The 12,556-nt window shown below is 45.5% G+C and overlaps 1 protein-coding gene and 1 long non-coding RNA gene across 2 annotated transcripts in view; both read right to left on the reverse strand.

Annotated features, from left to right (window-relative positions):
- Window positions 1-346: 346 nt before the first annotated feature.
- The window catches only part of LOC119459879 (uncharacterized), a 113,197-nt gene continuing 100,987 nt past the window's right edge, over window positions 347-12,556 (reverse strand). The window contains exons 9-12 of the mRNA XM_049666485.1: window positions 3,335-3,400; window positions 2,086-2,181; window positions 1,024-1,166; window positions 347-423 (exon numbers count right to left, since the gene is read on the reverse strand). Of these exons, the coding sequence (XP_049522442.1) occupies window positions 1,091-1,166; window positions 2,086-2,181; window positions 3,335-3,400 (238 nt within the window). The 3' untranslated portion in view covers window positions 347-423; window positions 1,024-1,090. The remainder of the gene's footprint in view (window positions 424-1,023; window positions 1,167-2,085; window positions 2,182-3,334; window positions 3,401-12,556) is intronic.
- On the reverse strand, window positions 5,898-7,903 carry LOC125944991 (uncharacterized). Its single transcript, XR_007466654.1, has 2 exons — window positions 7,818-7,903; window positions 5,898-6,347 (listed from the first exon to the last, which is right to left on the reverse strand). It is a non-coding gene; the product is annotated as an uncharacterized LOC125944991 (long non-coding RNA).

The following is a 12,556-nucleotide window of genomic DNA, read 5'->3' on the forward strand; positions in this document are numbered from 1 at the left end:
GGCTGGGTGCGTCTGTAGGGAATCGTGAAAAATATGAGCAACGGTGCTGGAGCGAGCGAGATTGTCGGCGTTGGGGGCGGAAGCGACAGTGGAATAGGGGTGGTTCGGTGCAGAAGATTCAACATTGCAACGTTGAAGTGAGCTGCTTGCCCACAGAAGTGAGTGGATTTTCATGCCGCGAGCACCAGCGGAAACTTTGACGATGTGATACATACAGCAACGTATAGTTACGTGGCATAGGAATGCAGCAGAACAATTAGGCGACACAATACAGATTGCAGATGGCCGTTGTGACAAAGTTCAAGGTCACATATATATATATCGCAATTGAGGCTTACCACAGGACACATTTCGCTGACAAGCACATAATGGCGTCACTCGCGGCTGGTTGCAACAGCGGATGTCCATCCCAATCGACGCACTCTGCAAAAACATGCCAACGTTAGGATGAGCGGCATGTTCCCCAGTATTGAGCATAGCTCATGATAGAACTAGAGGGAAGATTGGATAGTATAGCATCGTATAGATAACTGAGCAACTAGAGTGTGCCAGAATATAAAAGAACACAGGAACACAAGCAGCGATCTGCTTCATATACATACAAAAAAATGGCACTACGTATCCATTCCGAATATGACCTAGGAATCGTAACACACGTTCCGGGCATAAATTGTACGTGTAACAAGAGTATTTAAAAGGTGCAGAGAAAGCAGGGGCAAAAGATAACAGAACGAAGCGTCTAAAGCACGACAAAGTAATTTACCAATCCAGCTTTTCATAACACAAACTGGAAGTGAATTATTTAGCATAAGAATGCCCCCCCCCCCCCCCCCCAAAGCCCTGTTGTCATAGGAGAAGCGTTTATGTCGCAGTGGATGACCATTCCTGTCAACTGTGGCATCCGGCCGAAACAAGCGGTTTTTGACGCACGTCATCGCTAATCAATACGGCAAATACTTGTGACATATTAAGACGGCTATTTCAACTGAAAAGTATGAGAAATCATTGTACGTGCTTACTCACGGTTAAAAATTGTTCTCGCACAGTTGAGGCCAGTCATGTTGGCGTCCACAGGTCTGGGCTCCTTTGCTCAGCGTCGACTCGGCTTTTGGGATGCAACTTTGCCCACGAAGTAATAGCAGAATTCAATGTAGCAGTAGGCGTCACTGCAATGACAGCAGACAATCTTTAAAATGACCTTTAATTCGGTGTAGAGTTCGGTTTCACTTTTGAAATACGTGTAAAATGTATGCGAGAACCACTTGAGCAATTTGAATGAAATATGTTGCATTTTAAGATAAAGTAAATTGAGGTGCACATTATTTTAGAAAAAATTGCCTCAATTGGTATGTTTCAAAAGAAATACAAACACGCTGCCTTCAATTCGTAATGCTGCAACAAACAGACACATCGTAGTTCTCTAAACTACACTGCTTAAAACACCTCAAGTTGACAAATTTTTTGTGTACCTAACTAAAACTGGCACAACCTTTACGACTGTTTTGCGAAAATTCTGCACAAAAATAACTCCTATATTTAGACTCCTGTAGAAAACATTAATATGAATGTTTTATTAGGTAGAGCCTTATGAATTCTCATATTGCTTTTCTATTACAGGGCCATAAACCTGATAATGATGCTTTGTGTAATTTTTCTGAAAAGACATGTAGTTCACTCGCCTACAAAAAAAAAACAAATATTGGGATCACGTGCCATGGCACCAGAGCCACGTTTTACTACGACCAACCCGAGCAAACGCCTGTTTTGCAGAGATGCTCTAACTGAATCGAAAACTTGCCTCATACAACAGTAGAAGGGCCATAATGCGCGAAAATATTGCCCTTCTCTTTATTAACTAAATGCTGCCGTGAAATTTTCAATCGTGATGGTACAGCAGTTCGAAATTGCGTAGAAAAGTTTTCCTGCCATAAGATATACCTACAATATAAACCTCGAAAAAATTTTTAAGCCAAATTTACAGTGTTGAACTGATAACGGTAATATTGGAGCGATATCTCACGTTTTTACGCTGGTAATTTACTATTTGCGCAAGCTTTTTAGCGAAAAGGAAAAATCATAAATCACCCCTTCGCCAATGCACTCGTAGGATGCAAATCACCCCTTCGTCTCGGTCGGCCACCGAAATGTGAGAGGGGACAGGCGTTGACCGATGAACAGGTCCTGCACAAAACACAAGAGGCATTAACTAGAACGCTGGCATGAGCCGTCTCCATGCCAGTCAACAGGACCTTAGAAACAGAGACCACTTTTGAAATATAGGCTCGATCTTCCCGTGGCGTCTTGAACGAGAAGCTTCCCACTGAAATACCTAGAGGGAACTTTGGTGCTGTGATTGTTTACCTACCATAGAAATAGACGTTAGCGAGTGGATTTGTGTGATCTTCGTGTACGTGGCTTCAGCTGTTCTTGTGACGTTGTTTCCATCAAGCCCACTTTTCTAAACGCAGGAGGCAATAGGATTCGGCGCAAATCCCTAATCATCACTAATTCCGGCACTTATAACGCGCCATTTCGCTGAAAATGTTGAACCTAAAAAAGTCACAAAGAGCTTCAATGTGATTCAGACTGTGAAACAACCAAAATTAAATTATGGGGTCTTACGCGAGGAAACCACGATCTGATTATGACGCCTGCCGTAGTGAGGGACTCCGGATTAATTTTGACCACCGGGGGTTCGTTAACTGGCACCTAAATTTAAGTAAACGGGTGTTATTGCATTTCGCCCCCATCGAAATGCGGCCGCCGTGCCCGCTATTTGATCCCGCGACTTCGTGCTTAGCATCGCAACACCAAAGCCCCTAAGCAACGACGGCGGATGTGTAACAACCATCGTTGTCACGCTGGCTGAAACGCCGACCTTGAAGCTACATTAGACACTTGTGCCCGAGTTTCCTCTAGTAATTTTCGTAGGTAAACAACCAATAGAATGTCTTGAAAACAAGGTCCATTTTCTTCGCTTGACGTTCTGTCAATAAAAATTTAGGTCGAGGCTATAGTCCTCGGAACATGCATCATTGCAATGCATTCGCGAACCAGTGAGAAGGAGAAGTCTTTTCCTGTGCGCAGGACACGCCAACCCCGCGCAAATATCCCTAAAATCACGTAACGTGACACTCCGTTGAGGCCGGGAATTTCAGGGGCGAGTTTGTCGGGATTTGATATTTTGGAGAGCAAAACACAGGCCGACAGCGTCAGAAAAATTTATAAAGTGGCATGGCGAATTGAAGGCAAACCATAATTTCGCAAGAGCATTTTCTGCAATATGAGACCTATATTAGCGAAAAGAGAATAGCTGCACTGCTTGCGAACTTACCCAACATAGTTGCTGTAGTGGAACACGGCGTCGAAACTCGGACATCCAAAACCGCACAGCCGGTTCCTGCAAGGAGGAGAAGCGTATCCATGATTGCGCTCCGAATGGACACATCTGCTTCTATCAGTAACGCTTTTGCAAACTTCGTCCTTGGATACTTTCGAAACTCCTTGTAATTTGTGCAAGAAATCAAAAAATGTTTTCCTTCCTAACGTCAGGATAGTTAACCTCCTTTTCTCAAGTGCACCAAATGTCATTCCAATAATTTCTCTCTCTTTGGTGTCCACGTACAATCATTTCTCTTTGCTTTTGCGTTGAAATTGCAGCCCAAAATGTCGTAATTTGTTGAAAATAGGACCCGAAATTTTTACTCGTGAACAACAAAAGGACTTGTTCTAGGAGGACGCCAGAGTTGACAGAAATGGTTGCCACACCGAGATTGGTTGCCAGACCAATAATTTGCGACCGACAGTCACTGCTTTGTTTCCCTTTTAAATGTATCCAACCCACGGAGCAAGAAACCTTTAGGAGTGGAAACTCCGCCAGTTGCGGCGACCAGATAATGTCACAAGCCCGCGGAGCCACTATCATGCTGGCGGCACCTGACGGCTGAGAAAGAAATTACCGCCGTCTTGGTTGCCAAGGCAACCGGTCACATGTGTTTCTCTCGTTCGCGGCCGCGCGCGTTGCTCCCGTTCGGCCGCGCGCCTCACAACTTCTACTGAGGGCACTCACGCATCCCACCTGCATCCCATCTTAGGCTAGCAATTTCCGAACAAGGGTACACTGCACGTATCAGCGCTGTTAGTATTACGGCCCTCGAACAGACACCGACAAGAACAGTTACTGTTTGACTTAAAGGCCCACAAAAACAACGCTACGGCGTGCACGCTGAAGCGAACGCCGAACGCCTGTGTCGTCTACTTTGAGCGCGGGAGACACGGGCGCCGCCGAAGAGAACGCGCCCGAGCGGCACCACCGATCCGCCGGGCTGCTGCTCTTTTTTTTTTTTTCCAACCTAATCAAATTTGGTGCAGTGGTTGCCGAGAAGAACGGTTTCTCCTTTCTCGTGTATTTAAATAGAAGGCCCCGGGTAAGGCTTCCTTTTAATGTTTCAAAGGTGCTGACTGACCCGAACGGTTTCCCGCAGTAACTGCAGTATTATTAGTTGATGAGCGCGCACCCTTTTAAGGGTGCGCGCTATAGAGAAAGCCATAATTGGCATGCTCAGGACCTCACATGCCTATGCAGATATCTGAGCGAAGCACCAACTTGTGATGGGGTTGAGCACGGACGAATTAATTATATGCTCACGTTTGCCTCAGTTGTTTCAGCAGGTCCAAGTATGATCTTTTTTTCATGGCGCTTCATCCCAATGGTGCAGAGGAACATCGGTTAGGCTCTCGAGATTCCCGGGTTCTCCGGGATGATATCTGCAAATAGGAGAGAGTGAAATAACCATGAGAAGGTGTACAAGGAGATTAGCCAGGGTACGGACTAGTTGTCTTCCGTTTAAAGGGACACTAAAGAGAAATATTACCGTAACCTTTGAACCATATCGTTTTCCTTTACGAGCGCATATAATAATAATTATGGGTTTTACGTGCCAAAACCAGTTCTGATTATGAGGCACGCCGTAGTGGGGGACTCAGCAAATTTGGACCACCCGGGGTTCTTTAACGTGCACCTAAATCTAAGAATTGCTACAGCAACTTTAAAGTGTAGCAGTTTCGCACGAAGGGCGAAGCATCGACATCGATAGCAAGGTTTCTCGTTGCGCAAGAACTTCTCGGACAGTGTTCTAAGATTACGCGAGAGCGGCATGGCGCGACGCAGCCCTCGAGACAACTGCTGCCTGGCGTAAGCACGGGCGCTGCGGAAGGAAGAGCGCCCTGCCAGCTACCGGAAAAATCACAGCACTGGATTGACAAGGAGCGCCGCTGTGTGGCGATGTAGGCGTCACACTTCGTCAGTGCACGAGACTGCGGGAAACCGTCCGGGTCAGTCAGCATCCAGTGAAACATTAAAAGGAAGCCTTAGCTCGGGGCCTTCTATCGAAATACACGAGAAAGGAGAAACCGTTCTTCTCGGCAACCACTGCACCAAGTTTGATTAGGTTGGATACATTTAAAAGGAAAAAAATGCAGTGACTGTCGGTAGCAAATTTTGGATTTAGTCCGTGAAATGCATAATAGAAGTTGAACATTGCAAACTTCCCCAAGAAGAGAATATCACAGTTGTGTCAAGTGCATCTAATACTACATGTCAAGCGATCAAAATTGGCATATTGCCGTGCGTAATGTCACTTATCACGGGGGCGTGCGGGTGTTAAAGGAGATGAGGTTGGGAAACGCATGGCAACAGAGCAAGCATATTTTAATCTCACACAACACCCAAAACCTCAAACTAAAAACTCACTTAAACTAGCACACACTGAACAGATAATGCTAACAAATTTACAACCTAATCCTTAATAAACAATGAACCTGTTCTTAAACTCGCCTACAATAAGTCTGGGCGTTTCCTCTACAGTTATCTCGCCGCTTACATTGAATGCGCTCACGTTTCTTGACGCTGACTCATGGGGCTCTCTTCGTCCAAGTCTCTTTCGGAGTCGTTGCTCCCGGCAATCTTGACGATGTCGTCGCCTTGGTGGACAGCTGTAACGTCCTCACGTTTCTTGACGCTGACTCATGGGGCTCTCTTCGTCCAAGTCTTTTTCTGAGTCGTTGCTCCCGGCAATCTTGACGATGTCGTCGCCTTGGTGGACGCCTATAACCCGATCGCTGATGCTGACGTGGCAGAGAGGCCGGGCGGATTAGGCCTAACGACGTTCTCGGCCGTTGCTTTCGTCCAGCTCCTTTCTCAAGTGCCGACGTGGCGTTCCGGCGATCATCGAACGCGCTGGTCTGCCGATGAAGGGGAAGCCTTTCTGGAGTGCCCGGCCTGCCGTGTGATGCTGCCGCTGGTCCAAGTAGCCTCGCTCGAACGTCTCCGAGGTCGACGGCTGCACCTCGGACTGCCGGCGTCACGGACTCGGCAGAACCTCCAAGTCTCCCGTCGCCAGAGCGTAGCTGACGATGCGACATTCTCCGCCCAGAGACACGTCGATAATGCCAGCTCAGCCCCGCTTCTGCCTCGACCACACCTCGGGTCACGCGCCTCGCGCGCTCGTGCCGTTCGGAACGCTCCGTGTATATCGTCGTCTTCTTTTCTCGCCCCAGGCGGCCTCTTAATGTGACAATGGCCCCCTCTTCCAGAGTTTTTTTTTTTTTTGAAAAAACGGCTTTCTCTTGGTCTTATTTTTGGTGGCAAACTTCTTCAGTGACTTGCGTACTTCTTGAGTACTCGTGGCTCACTCGTCACTACCACATTTTCGCGCACCATTCACATTTCACTAAACAGTGCACTGCACTCGATTTTTCGTAACGTTCATTGTCCCAAAACATTCCATATGAATAAACTTGCTATCTACACACATTTGTAAAAGCTGACAATTCAACTGTCCGAAGGCATTCCTAAATAATATTCCTTTATATCCCACCCGTTGCATTTGCACTATTTTTTTTTCGCCTTTTTCGGAACTCCCATGCTTCCCTACTTCCAGCCTGTTTCCTTCTCATTCCTACGCCGGCACATTTCTCGTGCAGCTTGGAATTGCTCTGTCTTAAGTCTGGCTTCATCTTTTTCCTTGATGCCCAGATCATCTCATGCACATGCGTTTTGTTACGCTGTTTTCCTTTCTATCGCCTTTGACTCTTCATCGTACCCTTACGTGTTACACGTCTATAGGGCGATTCGGGTATCTACCACTTTTCTCATTTCTCTGTGAGGTTGACTTACTTATCACTTCTGATGCCTGGTGATCCGTGAAATCATTTTCCATTACCAACCCCACTTCATTCCGAGATGAAGCTACTTTCTCTACTCTCATCTGCTCATTGGTTATACAAACCTCAATCTGGATATCAGCCATCCTCTTATCTTTGTCACTAGGCATCAAAGGCTCCTCAGTCGTGACCTCCTCCTCTACGACGTTACGTGCGCTATCTAACCTGCCAACTTCTGGCAACTCTGATGTCAGGCGGTTCTACTGCGTTAGCGGGCCTACTCTATCTTGAACTCAGCCTCACGCTCTTTCATTTTCAATGCCATGTGCTTTTTCTTGCAGCATCTTGATCTCTTTCTCTAGGCACTGTTTCTGTTCCTCATACGCTTTCTTAGCTGCAGCATGCTCTGCTAGTCGAACAGCTTCGACGCGTTTCCTTTCATCTTCAATTAGTTTAAGGCCCTGCACTTTGTTGAGCATCTGCTTGCGAATAGTAGCCAATATCGCCTCCCAATCCTTCTCTGCAATTCCTGACTATCAGTGACTCGGCTAAGAGAATCCTGGAACGGATCCTGGCAGGCTCGCCAATTGTCGTGTGTTTTTGTCACTGTTTTTGTAGCCTCGCTCGAACGTCTCTGATGTCGACGGCTGCACCTCGGACTGCCCGCGTCACGGACTCGGCCGAACCTCCAAGTCCCCCGTCGCCAGGGCGTAGCTGACGATGCGACCTTCCTGGCCCAGAGCCATGTCGCTAATACCAGCTCGGCCTCGCTTCTGCCTCGACCACACCTCGGGTCACGCGCCTCGCGCGCTCGGGCCGTTCGGAATGCTCCGTGTATATCGTCGTCTTTTTTTTCTCTCCGCAGGCGGCCTCTTACACGTGACACATATATTATACTAATACGTGAGTGGGAGAGTTGCAAAACTTGTGAACAATGTAACAAATTGTCGTAATGATATAAAATGTAACAAATTGTCATAAGATATAAACTGATAGACAAATTTCTCCGCTTTGAATGCTCCAACAGATGGAGTTTACGAACTGCGATAATGCAGAGCTGCGAAATTGTATACTTCATGCCTCTACTTTTCTCAATTCATTATTAAAACATTCAGGCCTTAAATCAAGATTTCGCAAAGGTAGTCACTATATATGGTTTAACTTTCTCAAATACAACAAATATCATAAAGTCGGCCCAGTGGTTATTTTAGAAAGGCTCTTCGGCGCTTTACGCGTATTTGAATAGGGGGCATTGGAGTTGGGCCCGAGCTCAAGCTTCCTCATAAAATAACATTTGCTCGGCATTCAATGTTCCTTCCACTGAGACCTCTGCATACGCACATCAGGAACATTTTAGTGGGCGTGCATTCAACGCTCATGCCCACAGAGGAAGGCAGCAGGGGTCCAGGCCCCGCCACTGAGCCGATTGAGCAAAGCATTTACGCTGCGTCCGCTTTGCACGTCGTTTCTGCAGTGAACACATAAAATAAAGTACCAGTGAAATGCACACGGCGTCCTTGGAGGCCTTCGTACCATCCCTGCAGGGTCGGCTCAAGCGTCCGTGTAATTGATGTCGCAATAACAAATATGTCTAACCGCGAAGCCTGTCTGTAGTCGCAATGTACTCACCGATTATGTGAGTGCGTTGTCGGCGACCTGCATCGCGTCGTCCGAGTTCCACCAGTCGTTCTTTTTTTTTTTTTTGCCTTATATCCTGGAACAATGAGAACGAGTCACGCGTTCACCTCACCTGGGGAACCAAGACAGGGCAGTGCGCGAGTTCGAGCTGGTAGAAACAAAGAACGCACGTGGCTTATACACCGCTTTGTTTTTGATCGTGTTTTTATTAAACTTCACCTTAGTTACTCATATAATTTTCTTTTTCTAAGTTTTATCAGCATATTTTAACCACCCGATTCATTCCCAATCGTCCACTGTGGGTATGCGCACTCATGTCAACAGCAACTGCCATGGCATAATTGTTAACACTGTAATCAGGCAGCCATTGTCAGAATCCACAATGAATATGCTCGCGGAAAACGTTCTGAGGCTATAAAGGGAAAGCTTCAGGGGCGGAGCTTGTGCACAATTCGTACTGCACCAAGTATGAAAGCTTTTGGTTTCTTGGGAAACGTACCGAGTAAGCGTAGCTTCCACGTGCATTGGCGTAACATTTGTGCAAACGGCGAAGAGATAAGCGAACAAATATGCAAATTTATTGCTGAGCGGTACATTTTCTCTTCTTTTGCACTTGTATATCTTGTAATTTTTTTGTGAACTTGTAAATATTGCACTTGTTTTGAATGGCCAGAAAGAATGCATTGAATTTCATTGGAATTAACAGGGAAAAAAATACAGCTTGAGGATTTTGTGGGCTTAGTAGTCCAGACAAGCAGGATCGTGTGTAATATATATGTACCAAAAACACAAAATAATCATTGAAACAATTGGCCATTCTACCAGAAAGCTTTTTTATCATTAATTACAATCTGCATGTCAGCTCTGTCTTTACTGGGATTTAAAATATTATTTAGTTGATTCCATGTTAAATGACTTCTTTTTTAAGATTTCGCTGTTCAACTTGTGCATGTAGTCGTTCTCCAATCGTCTCAGGTGTGACGTAACCTTAATGCTATATGCCCAAAATAGAGCAAAATCGTCCAAGTTTCTGCTTGGCAGTAAACACTTTAATTAGGGTCTTTTGTCTGTATAAATTCCAAACACTCGTTTTTTATACATTGTTTACGTGCCTTTTTTTCTGTTTAAAAAATGTGTGGAAAATATTCCTCATATATCGGTCTAATAGCGGCAATGAAATTATAACTTTCTTTCTGCATCAGTGATCTCATGCACGAAATTCCCATTTGTATTAGTGGGTCTGGCATAAAAAATTCCTCAGTGTCGTCTCGCTTATGGACTGGTATTTGTTTACACCAGACTTATCTTGATGTCGTTTACCTAATCGCTTAACAAACAGAAAAATAGGTAGATAACGGCCAGTGAATAACCTCCACATAGTGGCGACTATGGTGTCTACAGTACGGGAGATCAACTTCAAATGATTTGAATTGAAATTGCTCTCACTCTTTCTTATTGCTGTATTCCAAGGTTATACGCTTTAGTCTGGTAGTTTATTTTGCGAATTTAAAAATACTTTTGCAAAACATTTGACCGGCAAAATAAAAATGTGCTCTACAAAATTGGTAGTTTTTACCTTTTATATTTAATAGGCCGTACCTGTGCAGTGAATGCCAAGGAATAAGGTTTCTCCTTTTCTGTGTATTTAGACAACTGCCTAGGTTTAAACGCACTTCGCTAAGTTTGTCCACATCGCATTAAATTCACACATTCTCAACAAACGCAGGTAGACCGCACATTGTATAGTAGGTCACTTGCGCATTTACATGAGAGGAACTCTGTGTCCTGAGCGGCCAGGACGTTGTTGAGCCTGAAAGTAGCGGACGCAGTAAGCGCAACATTTGTTACTCACTACATTCTTCGAGCGTACGCAGTGTACCCCAGACAGAATGGGAAAAATTATACTTGAACACATGCACAAATTTAAGGCCTATTGGAGAAAAGAAAATGAACTCTGAAAAGCGCCAGTTTCCCTCAAGCTCCCTCATTATCGCCTCATCAATGTACAGTGTATTAAGGAATAATTAAAGTGCGTTATAGAGAACAATTTTTGCTTATGGCAAATTAATTCTACGGAATCCCTCAAGCTTGAGGAAGGTTCATGAAGGGCAAAATTGGCATCCACCCGACTGTAGCACGGAACTACGAGGTAAAGCCCATGCATTAGGTGTCCTTTAAATGTTCTGTTTATTTATTAACTATAGTATAACACGCAACTATTCATTCCTCGCAATCGCGTAGTATTTGGTCTGCACGTAACGTTTGTAAGTTATACAGTAATCCCCTGTTACATTATAGAGGTGCGGGCCATGACATTTCATTTATGCCAGAGTAAGAACAACGGAAGAACCAGACTGGAGCGAGTACAAAAAGGCGGGACGCTCAGCGCTGACTATCAACTGTTTATTTTCCAGAAACAACAGGATACATATGTGGCCTAATCGTATGCGCAAAGTTGGCCTAACTTCCAGGCCTATATTGACGCTAACGATTGTCACTGAATGAACTAATCCCGTTTTCGCTCAGAATTTTGCGCATGTGGTTAGGCAGCGCATATAAAGTCCTGTTTCTGGAAAACGAACGGTTCATAGTTCGATCCGGGCGCCTTGTGTTTGTGTACTGCCTGCTGCCTGGTCCTTTGGTTGATCTTGCACAAAAGCTTTAGTATACAGGGTGTCCCAACTATCATGCACCAAGATTTAAAAATATGCAAATGCCACGTAGCTGGGCAGAACCACGGTAATGGTGTTTGCCCTCGCTTGGAGATTCTAAGATTATTTTCTGCATTCCACCTAATTACATAATTACTTCTCAAATATTATAAGTAAATGTTCTTTCTGTAGTTTTACGTGCCAAAATCAGTTCTGATTATGCGGTACGCCGTATTGGAGGGCTCCGGATTAATTTTGACCACCTGGGGTTCTTTAACGTGCACTACAACGCAAGCACACGGGTGTTTTTGCATTTCGCCTCCATGCAAATGCGGCCGCCGGGGCCGGGATTCGATCCCGCGACCTCGTGCTCAGCAGCGCAACGCCTTAGCAGACTGAGCCAACCCGGCGGGTAATAATTCAATGAATAGTGTCAATGACAAAATTGTAGATCAACATGAAAAACACATGAAACAGCGCTCTGTTACTCAATACGTGCTACATAAAAATTGGAGGACGCTTAAGGTTCGCCTTTAAGAGTGGAACGCAATAGCGTTATCGGGCTCTGTTCGCATCACATTTTTCTTTATGAGTAGGCTTCACTGCAACGCACAACTTGGGAAAGCTAGCTTACAAAGACCAAGCTTACACTGATCCCCTTAAAGTCGGCTGCACTTTTAAACTTAAATGCATTCCTGGGAAGACATTTTTACACGAGCAATTTAAGCCGTCTTAGATCAAAATGCGAAGGCCCTAGGACCTTTTTAACAGCAAAGCTTTTCTAGCTAACCGTAAAAAGTGGGACCTGCTGTCGCAAAACCTCGCCGAACTATGACGTCACTGCGTTTCCGAGCAACCACTTCACAGAGCGGCGTGTGCCTCGCCTCCGCTCCGTGCCGTCCGCATGTTGCCTTGACATAGAACGTCAAGGAGAGGGAAGGAGAGCATGCGCGCGGCACAGGCAATGCTCGGGAGAGGGAAAGAGAAAATGAGAACGAGATAAAGAAATTGTAGCAGCACCAACAAGGCATTGCGCTGAGCTGCTGCCGACACCGCCCGCGTTGCGTAACCGCGCATGCGCCGAAGCAGTAGCGATGACGTCA

The sequence above is a fragment of the Dermacentor silvarum genome, chromosome 1, assembly GCF_013339745.2.
Source record: "Dermacentor silvarum isolate Dsil-2018 chromosome 1, BIME_Dsil_1.4, whole genome shotgun sequence".
Taxonomy (NCBI): domain Eukaryota; kingdom Metazoa; phylum Arthropoda; class Arachnida; order Ixodida; family Ixodidae; genus Dermacentor; species Dermacentor silvarum.